Source organism: Halichoeres trimaculatus, unplaced genomic scaffold (genome assembly GCF_033239565.1).
Source record: "Halichoeres trimaculatus isolate MK-OKI-2021-1 unplaced genomic scaffold, fHalTri1.1 fHalTri1_scaffold_6, whole genome shotgun sequence".
Classification (NCBI taxonomy): Eukaryota; Metazoa; Chordata; class Actinopteri; order Labriformes; family Labridae; genus Halichoeres; species Halichoeres trimaculatus.
The window spans coordinates 15,472,763-15,488,365 of record NW_027437184.1 but is presented as its reverse complement, the minus strand read 5'-3'; the positions used below and the strand labels follow the sequence as shown (position 1 = coordinate 15,488,365).

Genomic DNA, 15,603 nt, shown 5'->3' with positions numbered 1-15,603 from the left:
GATAATTATTATTTTTGTCACCCAGCTCCACTCAGATTCTCCCAGAATCCCTCATCATCTTTACTGCGCAGACTCTGGCTGCAATTGCTGCCAATGGCTGCACCTGTGACGGGGGTATTTTGGCTTCAAAACCGTACAATGATAAATGGCGGAGCCACGCTGTACACTATATATACAGTCTATGGTCTGTAGCATTGATAGCTTGGCTGCTTTCACAGTTCTCTTCTGTGGCTAATGCACTTACTATTGACAAGTCCCTCATACAACAGCACTTCAGACACCTTGATCCATACTCCAAAAGATCATTTTTGAGACCGTGACACCAGGAATACTCTCTCTCTGGTCTATTAATTACTTGTTTATCTTTTATCATTAGCTCTAAAACCCTTTTAGCTAACTGCCCTCAACTTTCTTTACGCTTCTTTTCATCTGATACAAGGGAATGCTCCAAATGTTGCCTGAAACACATTTAGCTGAGTTCATTATCATCTATCATCTCTAAAGGTCTCATTCCAGCAAATGATGCGCTTCATGGAGACTCAGCTATCATCAAATTGCACTTTATTACAGCCACTTCAATTAAAACATGTTTACAGCATGTAATCTTGTTACTGCACTCATTATGAGTGACAGTTCAGTTTGACATCAGCAGACACCGAGTTCACATATTGCTATCACTTAAGCTGTCAATCTCACTCAGCTACTGCTGCTGCATGCCTTCCTCCACCACCACCTCCAAACATCCACCTGTGAACTCTGTGGCTAGATACAGGCTGTTTCACACTCACACTTATCATCTGCAGTTAACATAAAGCCTCAGCTTTAAACTGCCTTACAATGTAGCGCACAAGCTTTGAATGATTCTCACTTTTAGGTAGTAATAGTAGACATGGTACATGAGGATGTAATTCATAGCTGAACTATGGTTTACATGCAATCCTCCAGCTCCAGCTTCCTGATGATTTGCATTTTAAGCAGCCACAGATGTAATAAATTATAACTCTGCTGTTTCTTTTTTAAGAGGTTACATATCTGCCGTGAGAAGTCTGTTAGATAAAAGAGTGCTTCTTTTTGTTTCATAGGAAGATCACGCACTAATACCGCCCAGCTCTCACTTCTGGCAGCCTTTAAACTTCATGCTTCAAAGTGCAATGAAAAGAGTCATTTTAAACAGAATCAATTCTGTTTTTGTACTTTTTCTTTATGAAATGGTTGCATTCACTGGAAGAGTTGACTGACTGAAATGAAATGAACCTGGCCTGAGCTATGTAATTATCATACGTCTTGCTGTTGCTCACACAAGTACCAATTATTTCAGACAAAGGGTGCTATATTTAAACTGAACAGCAAGACGATTTTGCTTTCATTTCCACTGAATTAATGCTGTTCTGTGTAATCTCATGCAACACTCTAACTTAGCAAATACAAGCAAATCACCAATTATTGAGTCTGATAAGTGCTCAAGCTCTGGATAGAGAAGGGAACAACTTAGATTAATGTGAGGTAACCAAAGGCCTTTGTTGAATAAGGAGGATAAACTACGTGTTTCCTTGTTACAAAAGTTTAAGGAGCCAGATATGTTTAAATCTGCTGTTCAGGCCTTTGGTTTTTGGAACTTTCCCATGTTTTTTTTTTTTTTTTTTTAATTAACTTGGGTTGAAGAATTTAAAGTTTTTGGGGGGGCTTTGTATCCCACTAATTGGATAGAGGAGGACAGTGGATAGAGTAGGAAACATGGGTGAGAGTGGGGAGTGACATACAGGAAAGAGGCCACAGGCTGGATCTGAGCCCAGGCCACTCACACAAGGACAAACCTCATAAAGAGCAACCTAGACCACTGGGGGTAATCTAATCAGTAAAAGTTAAAAGAAAATGTCGACCAATACCACTGAGGCATGAACACACTCAATTTCTGTGGCCATGCAATAATTTCTTTTTGTTGTGTGAATTTATAGTCATCTTGTTAGTTTGTTTGAAGTGTCTGTCATTTTTAAAAGAGTTCATGGCTGAGAAAAATGTTAAGAAGCCATTACCCTCCTTTGTTTGCCTGTGTCATTGTATTTCTGCAACCCACAAGCTGACTGCTGGTCTGTTACTCTTGGCTGGCTTCTTGATACTGACACAAGCCTTAATTAAGTGTCCATGGTGCTGTTGATAAGCAGCACTGTTCCCTTTACCGCTGGATGCCAAGGATATTGTGTGCATGATTTCTGTGTCCCCACCACGGACAGGCTAATGAGCAATACATGAGTGAATGAGTAATATATATATAGTTTGAATGAACAAAATACAAAAGGGGAAGTCCGTTAAGTTGCTGAAAATAATGTGTTTGAGGGGAGATCTTTGAGAGAGTTGAAAAGTATAGACCTGGTTAGCTAGACATCAAAATTAAACAGCATTACAACAACATAGGGGGAAGTTACTGGCTGCTGGGTGATTAGCATGCAGTAATGCTGGTGCACCAGAATCCTGTGCTTCCTTTTTCAATTATCAGGATCCATCGATCGAGGCCTGGATTTATACAGGTATGGCCAATCTTAAGCACTTCTCAACAAGATTTTCAATCTTTCACCTCATTTCATTGAGTTTACTTGCAGCAGATTAATGCTACCTCTTATATGTAATGTACAAATTTTGTATTTTGTTGAAGTCTCCTTGGATAAAAATGCACCAACTGTAACTAGTCCACAAGCACACATTCCTTGAGGCTCCGCTAATTAGGGATGGGTACCTTTCACATTTGTAACGATACAGAACCGATGCCTGGTACCTGGCAATCGGTACCGGTACTCAACAGTACCAGTTTTCAGTACTTCTTTGTGTTTTTGTGGTAAAAATATCAACTTGTTGAATAATAAAATGTAACATTTTTCAATTTAACATATTTATTTCTAAATGCATAACCTTGTAATTCTGTGTTCATATCCAGCATGGAAAATAGCCTACTCTTCTACTCCCTCACAGTCACAGGGATGCGTTTAGGTACCTCAACATGATACCTTTTGGTTCACCATAAATCGGTATCCGATACTTTTGACAGAATTCAGTCTGTACCTATAAAGTACCTAATCTGTGAGCCATCCCTACCGCTAAAACAGAAAAAAATGCTTTCATGAATTTATAAAAACCCCGGAAAAACACACATTTAAAATCATAATTATTATCTACAGTTGCCTCAGAGCTCAGCCTGCTGCTGGGCTGAAGCACTCTTGTGAGTTTAATGATTTCAGCTGACCATCTGAATGACCAAAGTAACATATTTATCTGGTCAGAGTTACATGCACAATTGATCAGGAAATGCCTGAAAGAAGTACTACAGCTTCCACTCGAACAGTAACAGACGCAGAAGTGCTGCAGAGGATGAATCTAAAAAAAAGTCTGAGGCAGGTGTTTCCCTCAGTAAAAAACAAAACAAAACACAAAAATGGCATGTAGCTATGACTTAAAAAGGCATCTGCAGAATTGATTTAAAAACCAGATGAAACATGCAAATGTAAATATGTAAATTAAAGATGGAGACATTAAAAAGAACATTAACTAAGCCAGAGGGTGAGTAATAATTATGTCTTACCACTGTTTGATGATTGACCTGAATGACTTCATCTCCAGCGTGGATCTTCTTACAGCGGTCGGCCAGAGACTGATGAATAGTCAGAGAAAAAGAGTCATTAGCTGCTGCTTACTGCGATACATGCACCTCACTTTAAAGTAAATAAAGACAAAAGGCCAGTACTCACGCCTTCTGTTGTCCCAGTTATTACATGCAAACCATCATATGTGGATTTGATATACATTCCCTGTGGAGAGACAACAGGAGCATAAATGATAACACCTTAAAAAAACCCTGACAACACATTTGTTGAAAACCATGCAGCTCAGCTCAGCCCTTTGCAGAACAAGCCAGGGTCAGTACTTTTTACAATCTTGGTATTTCTTTTAATCAGCTTGGCATGCAAACATGGAAGGAATCTAAATTAATCTACCCTTTTCTCAAGAAGCTGGAAAATGATTTCTGAGTTTTTTTTTCTTTATCAAACTTTGATTTCCCTGAGACCACAAATGTTAAAATCACTACAGGAAGATTCATAAATATCGAATTGATGTACTTTTGGATAACGCACAACTCAATCTGGTTTTATGCCTTATGGTGGATCTCACACAAAAGCTCCTTCAAGCAGACTAAACCAAATACAGAGGAGTATCTGTTTAAAAACTACAGCTTGTTTGTTGCAGGAACAGGTTTTGCTGAAGAGGGTGTATTTTGAAAACACACACACACAATCAGAAACACAACTGCATGAGTACACTGGCTTTCTTACACACAAACACGCAGATACACAGAAGCAGCATGCTAGTCCTCAAGTCGAGTGAAAGAGGTTTATTTATAGGCCACTCGGCCCACTGTTGTGTTCAGGTTTCACTGAACGGATGAGAGAACTTCCATGTCCCCTGCTGGCATTAGTGTGGGGGGGTATATATGAGAGGGGGTGGGGCTTTTATTGTGGCCCCAAGCAGAGCGCGCGTGCCTGAGTGTAGGTCAGTGCGAGGATGGAGTCAACAATACAGTGTGCACAATAAGTGTCTACATTAGGTGTTACTCAGCTGCTGCTGCTGCAAACATCAGATCCAATTTGTCCCAAAAGTTCATAAACAAGCTGTCATTTATTGCTTTGAAATCTCAACATTGAAGCATTTTGTGTTTTGCTAGTTTCTACAAGGGCAACATCCTGTTTCAATGTAGCTTTTTGTAGGTTGACTCATATGCCCACGAGCTCAGCAAAACCCAGTTCTAGGACAACAGCAGTAAGACACTTTGGCAGCACAGTATTTATGCTTACCTTAATACTGCTATTATTCTCAAGGGTTGTGGTCTGAAGATCCAATATAAAAAACAATTCAGCTGCTATTTCTCTGATAAAACAAAATCCTGGAACCTTCAACTGCAAGATCTCTGTATTGACCCCAGTATCAGGAAACATTGTTCCTGGAAAGACTCGTTCTTTTTTAAATAAAATCCCCCACACCTGCAATTTCAAGTCTGGGTTTGCCTGAAAGTTAACGTAAGCAATTTTGTGTCTTGTAGTTAGAACCAGCCAACCCCAGAAGTACCTAGTTTGTGTACTTGATGCAGTAAATGTGCCTTCATGGTGCTTGAATCTCAAGAAGGAAACAAACTGTGATATCACTGAGCAGAATAGTCACTAGAGAGACATAAATTAGGCAGTGTTAGTAGAAGTGATTAAGTAACTGCATTTTTCAGTGAGATTGATACATGCTGCAAGAACGTTTGCTCATGCCTTATTAGCATCAAACCGACGTCAGTATGCTGTCAAAGTCATGCTGTCTCAATCTCTGTAACTAGTATTTTCCAACAGCAGTATCAGAGTTATTTGTAAAATGTCGTACTTTACTTTTGGAAGCTCTTTCATGTGTGTCATCAAACCTGCAAAACAATTCAATATCTTCATATTTTAACAAGCTAAGTTTAAGTGTTACCAAAGGTGTTCATGAGAAGCCTGCTCGTGTGCAGGTGCATAATGTGTGATAGTTGTTGGATTTGTGTGCCTCTCACAGATTGCTGTGTTTACCAGAGAGGGGAGTCTGTGCAGAGTGATGCTGCTGAGTAAAGAAAGTCAGCACCAATATTTTAGGTGTTTGGTTCACAGAAGCTACACAGCATGTGGCTAGATGACTGTATTATCTGTTAGAATACCTTTATTAGCATAGAAGTGCAAAACCAAGCTGCGTTACAGGAATTTACCTTCGGGGATTAATAAAGTATTTTATCTATCTATCTATCTTTCATCTATCTTTCTATCTATCTATCTATCTATCTATCTATCTATCTATCTATCTATCTATCTATCTATCTATCTATCTATCTATCTATCTATCTATCTATCTATCTATCTATCTATCTATCTATCTATCTATCTATCTATCTATCGATCTAATACTTGGCCAGAACCCTGTATAATTGCTCATTAAATCTCAACAACAAAAGCATAACCAGGGATGATCTGATCGCCCAATTCATTAAAAATCCTAGAAATGGTCTGGCACATTTCACCCCTGCCTGGTGGCATCATGCTAAAAACATGAGCTCAGTCTCAGGCTGGTCTTGAAATCCTGGAAATAATAACAGTAACTAGGTTTAGATATGAGAGCATCCTGAGGAGCATCTGGGCACTAACCATCTCTAACAAAGCTCAGCTGCTGAGTCTTGGTTGCCTGTTGTTTACGGACAAATTGAGACCATGAGTTGTAGGGACAACAGAAACAGCTATGTAAATTTATCTAACATCATGTCTAAATCAATAATTGTCATATTTGTTTGGTATTAAAGCTCAGTTGGTATCTGATAGAAAGTGCAAGATAATGCAAAGACAACAAGTGATTATGCGTTGTACTGGGGTCTCACAATGTTGGGTATCTACATTTACCACCTGCTCACCAACAAACATTATTCCTTACATTTGTCCCAGCAGCACTGGGTTACTTGTGAATTCATGAGACTTGTTTCTCTTGTGGGTATTAAATAAATGGAACAGTGCAACAAAGGCTAGATTGTTTTCCTCAGAATTCTAAGAATAAGTAGGAATTAAAAGTCTGACTTTTTTCTGTATTCTTACTGGAGAGACATCTGAGGTTTCATTTATTATTCTGACTTTTTCAAGAACTCTGAGATTAGAGTCAGAAATTGGCTTAACCCTTGTACTGTGTTGGAAAGCTGCCAACGTCTCAAGTGTTAGGGGGTCAAATTTGACCTGTGGTTAAACTTAGCTTGTATATACTTAAAAACAACAGCTATCACCCAATATTGTTCTTCACCTCATAGCTTACTTATTATGTATTAATATCCATTTAAAAAGTGATTTAAATGTTATATTTCTGGCACTATACTCTTTTTATCTTACAATATACCACTTGTTTTTAATTAAAAAACTGTTTTAAGTCAAATTTTTATTTCAATAGTACAGACCATGAATAAGCACATTATGCAAGTCTTAAAAACTCAAATTAGAGCACACCTACCAAAAAGTTAGATGTGTTTTTTTGTTTTTAACCTAACATTATTAACAATAGTAACATCTGTGGTGTTGCGGGTCAAAACAGACTCGTATGGATATGTGTTAGGGGAAGGCAAAAACCCTTTCTTTTTCATTAAACCAATTCTTTTTACTCAGAATAGCAAGTGCGAATTGAAAAATAACTCACAAGTTGTGTGTGCGTGTATGTATGTGACATATTTTGAACCGTTACACCACAGATGTCACCATTTTTTTATTTGAGGCCTTCAAAACTTACTACAGTGTTGAAAATTTCTTCTGTTGTGTTAAAATAGTTGTTTTTAAGGATTAGATTAAGCATTTTTCCGATACCAAAAAAAGTAAGTGGTACTTTTTTCAAACCTAAACTTGAAAAAGGGTCAAATTTAACCCCAACACAATATAAGGGTTAACCATCAAATACACAAAAATCAGTGTTTCAAATCCCTATAGAGCAGGGTCTTCTACAGGGAAATATACCTTTGTTATTTATATTTAAATTGTTACTGTTTCCTTCAACTTATTTAGTTAGTGCCCTGCCTTATCTATTGTTGTGATTTGCTATTCATTGCCTTAAATTTTAACATGAACTTGTATAATTATTGTGTGTGCTGCTGACCTCTTCGCCAGGTCACCCTTGTAAATGAGATCCTGATCTCAATGGGTTTTATCTGGTTAAATAAAGGTTAAATAAATAAATAAACAAAATACAATGTTAAGTTTACAATGAAAAAAAATTGTGATGATACAAAATTAGCAATTAGCTGTTTCATCCTTATATTTGCACGCAGGAGTTAAAATCTGTCTATTATGAAACTCACCACTTCAGTTGTATACTGAACACATTTCCAGAGGCTTCTGATGACAAACAGAGTAAAATGACCCCCTTAAAAATTACATGTGTTTCTTTCTGTAGATTTGACTGAGGGTCAGTCTTACCAGTCCCTCTGTGGATTTGATGTTGGCCAGCTGCACAACCTCCAGATGAGCAGCCTGGGACACCATCGGATCAGAGGACAGGGAGATGATGTGGTCACAAACTCCAGACAAAGTTTTACACTGGAGAGGACAAATCAGGGATGATTATAATCTGAGAGTTATCACATTGTTGTTGTTGTTGTTGTTGTTGTTGTTGTTGTGATTTTAACATAGGTGATAAAGGTTAAAAAGTCATGAACTCACCACATTTAGGATTTTGTTTTCCGTTTCGTACACAGAGCAGTCCTGAGGAACATTTAGAGAGCACTGTTACCTCCAGAGAACGTGTCAAAATGGAGTTATTATTGGCATTTCTGCTGTAGGTGGATATAAGCACAAAAAAAAAAAAAAAAACGGGCAGCTTGGCACCTATAACCCCCAACACTCCCACACAGCCATGCACAAACACAAAACAAATGAATCACCACTGCGGAGGCACGTCCCTCTCTCTTTCTCTCTGTCTCTCTGCCAGTCTTCCTCGCTCTGCCTTCTTCTCTCTCCTGATCGCCCTCTTTACTCCCACCTTCAATTTTTCCCACTTACATTTTTTTCTCTCAACTCCACATAAACATTTTCCTCTGCAGAGACTGTCCTAAAAACAATTGAAGCATCAGTGCTGTCATTGTTTCCTGCTCTTCCTCAGTCATACAGTTAGCTATGACCGTCAGTATTCACAGGCTGAAGGCAGAAAATGAAGTTGTTTTTTATGAGTGAATACCTGTCAGGTGAGAGACAATCATGAAGCCTGATCTACTTTACTTGCACTTCTTTTTAGCACAAGTGAGGTTTCCAAAACTAGAACATAGCATATAATGGCTAAAGTTAAGAGTTTGTCTGTTTGCCTGTGAACAACATAACTCAAAAATTAACAAAAGGATCTTCAGGAAATTTTCAGGAAATGTTAAAAATGGGATAAGGAAAAAGTAATTAAATTTTGGAGGTGATCCAGATCACTGTCTGGATCCAGTATTTTTTCAAGGTATTCTATATCATTGTGAAATAGGGCCGGTTTCACCATATGAGTATATAACTCCACGATAAATGGTCGGATTTCTTTGCAAAACAATACAAGACAAGTTCACAATAATATCTAAAATAATTTGTAAAAGTATGATCTAAATCCTGGAAATGTTCTGGATCCTAAGATCCGGAATAAGAAATATGTACTGGGAGATCATAATTTTCAACACCGTCAGGTAACAAATTATTGTTCAAACTTGCAACTAACACCAAATTGTAGCAGATAGTCTGCTGAAAGGGAGTATAACATTAAAGTAGGACTAAAATGTTTCGTGACAATCACAATATGCTTGGAGGAGGTCTGCACTCTGAGTGCTTTTCTAGTTCTTTCTGAGATGGAGCTTGTAACTCACATTACTCGTATGACAAATCATTTTTCCCTATTAAAATGAATGGAAATGCCATTATTCTGTTCCGGACCCACAAAAAACACCACGATTTTTTAGTTACATCTTTTTAAACAGAGAAATAAACTAATAACTAATGAGTATTGAATAACTAAATCTTATTTTGCTGAATTTCGCTCTTTTCTCCACACTTTCTTCAGTTTCATCTGCAGGTGATTTTGATTAAAACCTGTTTGTTGAAGTCTGTTTCACCCCTCCTTTCAGAATGTTTTTAAAATAAGTTAGGCAAGTGCCATTAAACAGCTTTGTTGCACACCCAGTTGCAACTTTTTTCTAGGGTCTGAAAGTTTTGCAAAATAACTGCAAGAACAAATATGAGCACAATGTGAGCACAGGGAGTCTGAAGCTGGCTCCTAACCCTAATAATAGCCCTCAACTCAAAGCAAAAAAATAGCTGAGAGACAGCTCATATCTCAAACAACTGGTTAGTTGGGACACTCGTAAGTCGTAGTACCACTGTATCATTTTGTCCACAGGGGGCATCGAAATCAACAGACGCAGAAAGTTTCTCCCAAAAGCTTTTAAGTATTGCTCCTGAAGACGCAGCATTGAAACTACTTCAGGATATTAAAGGCTCTCAGCTGGACGTTTTTACATGCAATTTACTGAATGCTGCAAAAGTTTTTTTTTCTTTTTCAAGCAAATGACAGTAATCTTCTGCCCAATGCTCCTTAAACTTTCATGCAGAATCTTTCCAGGGAGACTATCAGTAATCTTGATCAGACACATGACATTTTACCAACACCACCACATTTGTAGTTGGGTTTGATTCATTCAAAATGTTGTCTTAATGATCAAGTTGTATCTGCCAGTTTATGTACCTGTTGTACAATAGTGGTGAGTTCAAGACACAACTGGATCACGTTGTTCCTGGTCACAGAATAATCAGCAACTGCTGCAAATGGGGACCTGAAAAAGAAGGAGCACCTGGAATGAACCATTAGACCATTCTTCCTTTGGGAGATTTCTACATACACAATGTCGATCAACAACTCAATCTACAGTAGTGTGTTAGTGTGTTAGATATCATTTTGAGGAACAATATTAATCCCTTACTGCCTGAATTAATTAACAATGATAGACATATTGGTTTTATGTGTTTTTGCATTCTTACAGATGTTAAATTGAGTTGATATTGTAAATCTGAGTATAGCACACACAATAGTTATAACCAAGTTATATTATATGTATAGACATGAGAAGTTCATCCCTGACCAGTATATTGTGACACAGTGAATCTGATATGATCTTTAGTAGGTAATAATGATACAAAAGTCATTTCAGCTGCATCATGACCTGACGGGGTATGTCGCAAATTTGCAACAACAGGCATCACGGGGTAAATGCTCCTGGCACTACAGTACAACAAAAATATAAGGCAAACAATGCAAAGTAGTTATTTCATATTGAAGAAAATGTAAATGAACCTGTTTCAGTGATCACACCTATTGAAGCGAACACTGTTACGCTATGGCTCGTTACACAACCTAAAAATAAATATTTAAATTTAATTCTTAATGTTTTCATTTCTTCATTTTCCCTCGTCTGTCTCCGGAGCACATGATCATTGCCTTCAGCCTCACATTTAGACTACAAAGTGTAATTTTGCCAACAATGATGCCTTCAAACAAGAAAATGAAACATTTGATATTGAATTTTAATTAGACTCAGTGCGTTAGATTATGTAGATCCCGATTTGATGGGAAAAGAAAGAGTGATTCACTTTGTTATTTCTGTCAAATGCTGTCTGCTTTGAACTCCTGATTTCATCAAACACACACACGCAAACACACACTCACAGACGCAAACACATTAGCAGAATCCTACAGAGAGGGGAGGGATAAAGAGACGTATAAATAGACTTTCTTGGTGCCTTTTTGGCCACCCTGTCAAAGTCTTCTTATATAAGGCCTTTACTCATCTTTTCTTGTCAGCTTATTTGGCATGGACATAGCATAAAACACGTAACCATCATGAAATCCCTAAACCAAACTAAATAAACCAAGGAGTGACGACAGATGACAGAAAAAAAAACCCTGAATCTTATATAAACAGTGTTTTATATCAAACAGGCTCAAATGCCATGTTTTTTTGCATTTTTTGGAACTAAACTTGGGAAATTTGTTTACATGAGCCACTTTTTATGTAGAAACGAGACATCAAGAGGAAGGAATGTTTAATAAATCGTATTTAAAAATGTCTGAACACATTCCTGGTTTAGTGGTCAGAGACTTTTGAGCATGAAAGATCTTATTTGATATTTTCTGGTTAGAATAGAATAGTCCTTTATTGTTATCTCTTTTGACAGAGACACTTGCACCTTTTTGCAATTCTCACCTGTCCAGCCAGGCTAAAAGGCTTTTGGCTGCAGCGATCAGGTCCACCACAGATGTAAGAAAGTCGTTGGGCAGCTTACGAGTGGCTCGGCCATCGTAATGTCCGCTGCGCCGCCTGCCTGTGATGAAGTTCTGCAGGTTCTTGGCAGACGCGTTGAGCTTGTGGGAGAGAGTCTTCAGATTCTCAGTCTCCAGCCCATAATTCTGTAGAAAAAAAGGAGAGTAAATTCACTTTGTTTGACCAGTTTGTCTCTGTTTGTTTTAGCTACAATGCCTTCCAAGAATTTCTGCAGTGGGACGCTGCTCTGTGAATAAAAGAGCTCTGACAAGAGAGCCCACCTTGTGTCACCACAGAGGATGCTGCTTGTATGAGGAACATGTGAGGAAGGAAACCAGTGACCCATCCATCCGGCCCCGCTCCCCTCCAGCTGTTATTTTGCATGTGTAGGGAAGGCACAACTCTCATTATCCTGAACACAGAGCTGCACGTGGAGGCCTGTGGGCGTCATCACGTCACAGTTTCTTAGGAGGGGAGAGCGCAGCAGGAGCGCCACTAATCATATTTAATACAGCAGCGCCGGAGAGACTTTAAACTAAATCCCAGTTACATAAGAAGCTTTGGGGTTGAAGCAAGCCCCCACCCCTCCACCCCCATCCCCCTGTGCAGCGATGTGGGATGAGAAGACTTTAGATTCAGATTGCATCTGTGACCTCGGTCCACTAAAGCTCCATCCACTCTGTCTATGTTTCTCTGCTGTCTCACGCATCTCCATCTTTATTTCCCACACTCTCTTCTCATCCTCGTAGTACACACAAGATTTACACAATGTAAACGAACACCTTAGATGTATAATTGATTATATTTCAAAGCAAAAATTCCATGAACTGTCTAGTTTTAGCTTTTCAGGGAAGGATTCCCTGCTTTTTTCTGTATCCAGTAATGTTAACAGATGATTTGATGTTGCCACTTTAGCTTTCATTGTACAACACATTTATTGTTATTTCCTGATATTTCATACACCAGCAGATTACCAAAAACAAAATCAACAAATTAATCAAGGAAGGCAATTAAATGCGGTTTTAGCCCTTTGATATTTAAAACTTAATAATCAGCAGAATATGAGTGCAGGTTTAATGTGCTGTGGCTCGGTCACTCTACTAACACAAAAAGGACGATGACGACATCTCAGGAGCACTGTCAGCCACAACAACTTCACGGTTACCACATCGCATGTCACAGAATAGGATGACCAAGTTCAAAGTTAACGTAATAAAAAAAAAACGCTGATGAGATCCAACACGTTTTGGCCACAACCACAAGATCCTGTGGAAGATATTTTGATAACTTAAATGTTGCTAATTTAAAGATGTTTTCACTGAAATTCAAAGGCAGGACTTAGCTCAACTTTATGACGTTACTTTATTATTAAAACCTTCTGCTTTTTCAGGTTTTATTTGTCTATCAGTTTAGTGTAAAATGATGTCTCGAGTATGTTTTAGAGATTACTCTGCTTTCCCTCAGAAAAAAAAAGGGTTTCTGAATTAAGACTTGCAACACAATGGTTCCTCTCACACAGCCCTGACCCAGGTGACCAGAATCACACTGTGCCACTGTTTTGAGGTAGCAGATTTGTGATCAGCTGTATTAATTTTAGCCTTTGACTGTTTTAGCAGCACATTATCCCAATCAGCAGAGCAGCTGACACACACAAAACTCAAATTTGTGTTTGTGAGACCAAGAGCAGAAATGAGTTGCAGTGGAGGCTGTAATCCACGTCAGCACTAATGACAGCTCGAAGGATCGCCCGTAGAGGGAATCTCAGCCAGATTATTAGCTCTGATAGATTTGCTGTGATGTTGGAAAAGTGAGGGAAATTAAATCAGTTTCCCTGTTGTGAAGTTTCCAACTCTTTGATATCTGTAAGAACACTTGGCTAATTTGCAACACTACATACACACACTAAACTTAAAACCTGATGTGTTTATTAGTATGATTCCAAAACAGTGAAAGTTATCCTGGAGGGCTACAACTGTGTGACCATTACTTTATTCAACAGCTGTTGTCTGGGACATTTTGACGTGGCTGTGCATTGAAGTGAGAAGATGGGGGAGGAAGTTTGGACTTACCAGAGCACAAAGTAAATCCACAGCCTCCAGTATGAGCTCCTGGTGGCCAATCCTGGACACTCCAAGGTCCTCCAGCTCCTGGTGAGTGATCCGAAGCAGCTGGTCTCCCCCCACCTTCTCCCTCTCAAAGGTCTTGATGTACTGCTGCAGACAGTCGTCCAGCCCTGAGGACACCAAACAGCATGACAGGAAAACTTTCAGTACAGCACCACAACAAGGTGAAAGTCTTGTTCGCTGGCTCTATGTTATCTTGTGAATTTGCATAATGTGTTCAAATCAGGCTGGATTTTCTCTGCCAGAATCTGTGCTGTAAATCTCTGAAGTGTGAGCACAGGTTGTATTTTGTTATGTCCCAAAGTGTGAAACAGCCCGTGTTACAGAAGAAAACTGACAGGTCCCCCTCCTCATCAGTCCTGAGGTGGACTTGAACTAAAAGAGATGTTGTGTGTCTCTGCTCGGCTTGTTTTACATCTCTCACTGCAGCAGCAGGTGTGAAGTCGCAAGCATTTGATGGAGCAGCAGAGGAAAACAAAGTGACTGATTCTGCACCTCCGATCAGAGTCTGTGGTTTGCACAGTATACCCCAGTTTACCCAACTCAACCTAAATGTATGCTTCAAGTGGATGAATCTTTTGGGCCTTTTTTCGCCATATGACAAAAGATAATATGCAATACAATCTTCTGATTAGAGGATAAGAATAAAGCACAAAAAATAAGGATGTCTTGAGCAACAGCATCAAAAAACAAGCACCATGAACTTTACCTGGAATAGACTCTGGACATGTTGTATTGTAGTTCAATCTTAAACTACAAATCTAAAAACAAAAGTAGAACTGGAAAAGCACTCAGAGAGCGCAGACCTCTGCCAAGCATATTATGATCCTCACATTACACTGTAATCCTACTTTAAAGTTATACTCCCTTTTGGGAGACTTGTCTGCCACAATTTGGTGTTAGTTGCAGGTTTGTACAATAATTTGTTACCTGACAGTGTTGAAATTCATGATGACCCAGTACATCTTTCATATTCTGGACCTTAGTATCCAGAATATTGCCAGGATCTGGATTGTATTTTTACAACTGAAGTTATGATGACCTTGTCTTGTATTGTTTTGCAAAGCAATTTGACCATTTATTGTTGCGTTATATACACGTATGGTGAAAATGGCCCTATCTCACAATGATAAAGAATCCTTTAGAGAAAAAAATCCTGGATCCAGACAGTGATCCGGATCACCTCCAAAATTCAATCACTTCTTTTTTATCCCATTTTGAACATTTTCTAAAAAAATCATCAAGATCTGTTTGTTACTTTTTGAGTTATGTGGTTCACAGCCAAACAGACAAACTCTCCCAAAATCATAACCTCCTTGGCGGGGGGAAAAAACACTGAAACATGTCAAAAGTTACAAGGACGGTGGCTGTACACAGGCGGTGGTGTTATGTTTAGAAGGCCAATGGGGGCACTGGAAAGGCATTGTAGTTAGATCATGCACCCTATAAGGTCAGCCCTTGAGTGGTCGGCCGGGATCTTACTCCCAAGATACACCTCGCCAAAATTAAGGTTAAGTACTCTTAAAAGTAGGGATGCACGATATTGGATTTTTGCTGATATCTGATATGCCGATATATCGAAACCCTTTTTGGCCGATACAGATACCGATAATCACAAGTTAGTTAGTTTGT

General features: G+C 38.8%; 1 protein-coding gene across 4 annotated transcripts in view; it reads right to left on the bottom strand.

The window, feature by feature from the left end:
• Positions 1-15,603, bottom strand: part of LOC141791267 (connector enhancer of kinase suppressor of ras 2-like) — a 46,093-nt gene that overhangs the window by 25,948 nt on the left and 4,542 nt on the right. For 2 of the 4 annotated variants that reach the window (XM_074671548.1, XM_074671549.1), the window contains exons 2-8: positions 13,918-14,081; positions 11,792-11,994; positions 10,276-10,381; positions 8,232-8,273; positions 7,989-8,108; positions 3,738-3,797; positions 3,572-3,640 (exon numbers count right to left, since the gene is read on the bottom strand). In XM_074671548.1, coding sequence (XP_074527649.1) covers positions 3,572-3,640; positions 3,738-3,797; positions 7,989-8,108; positions 8,232-8,273; positions 10,276-10,381; positions 11,792-11,994; positions 13,918-14,081 — 764 coding nt within the window. The remainder of the gene's footprint in view (positions 1-3,571; positions 3,641-3,737; positions 3,798-7,988; positions 8,109-8,231; positions 8,274-10,275; positions 10,382-11,791; positions 11,995-13,917; positions 14,082-15,603) is intronic. The other 2 variants (XM_074671551.1, XM_074671552.1) reach the window with 1 other exon arrangement.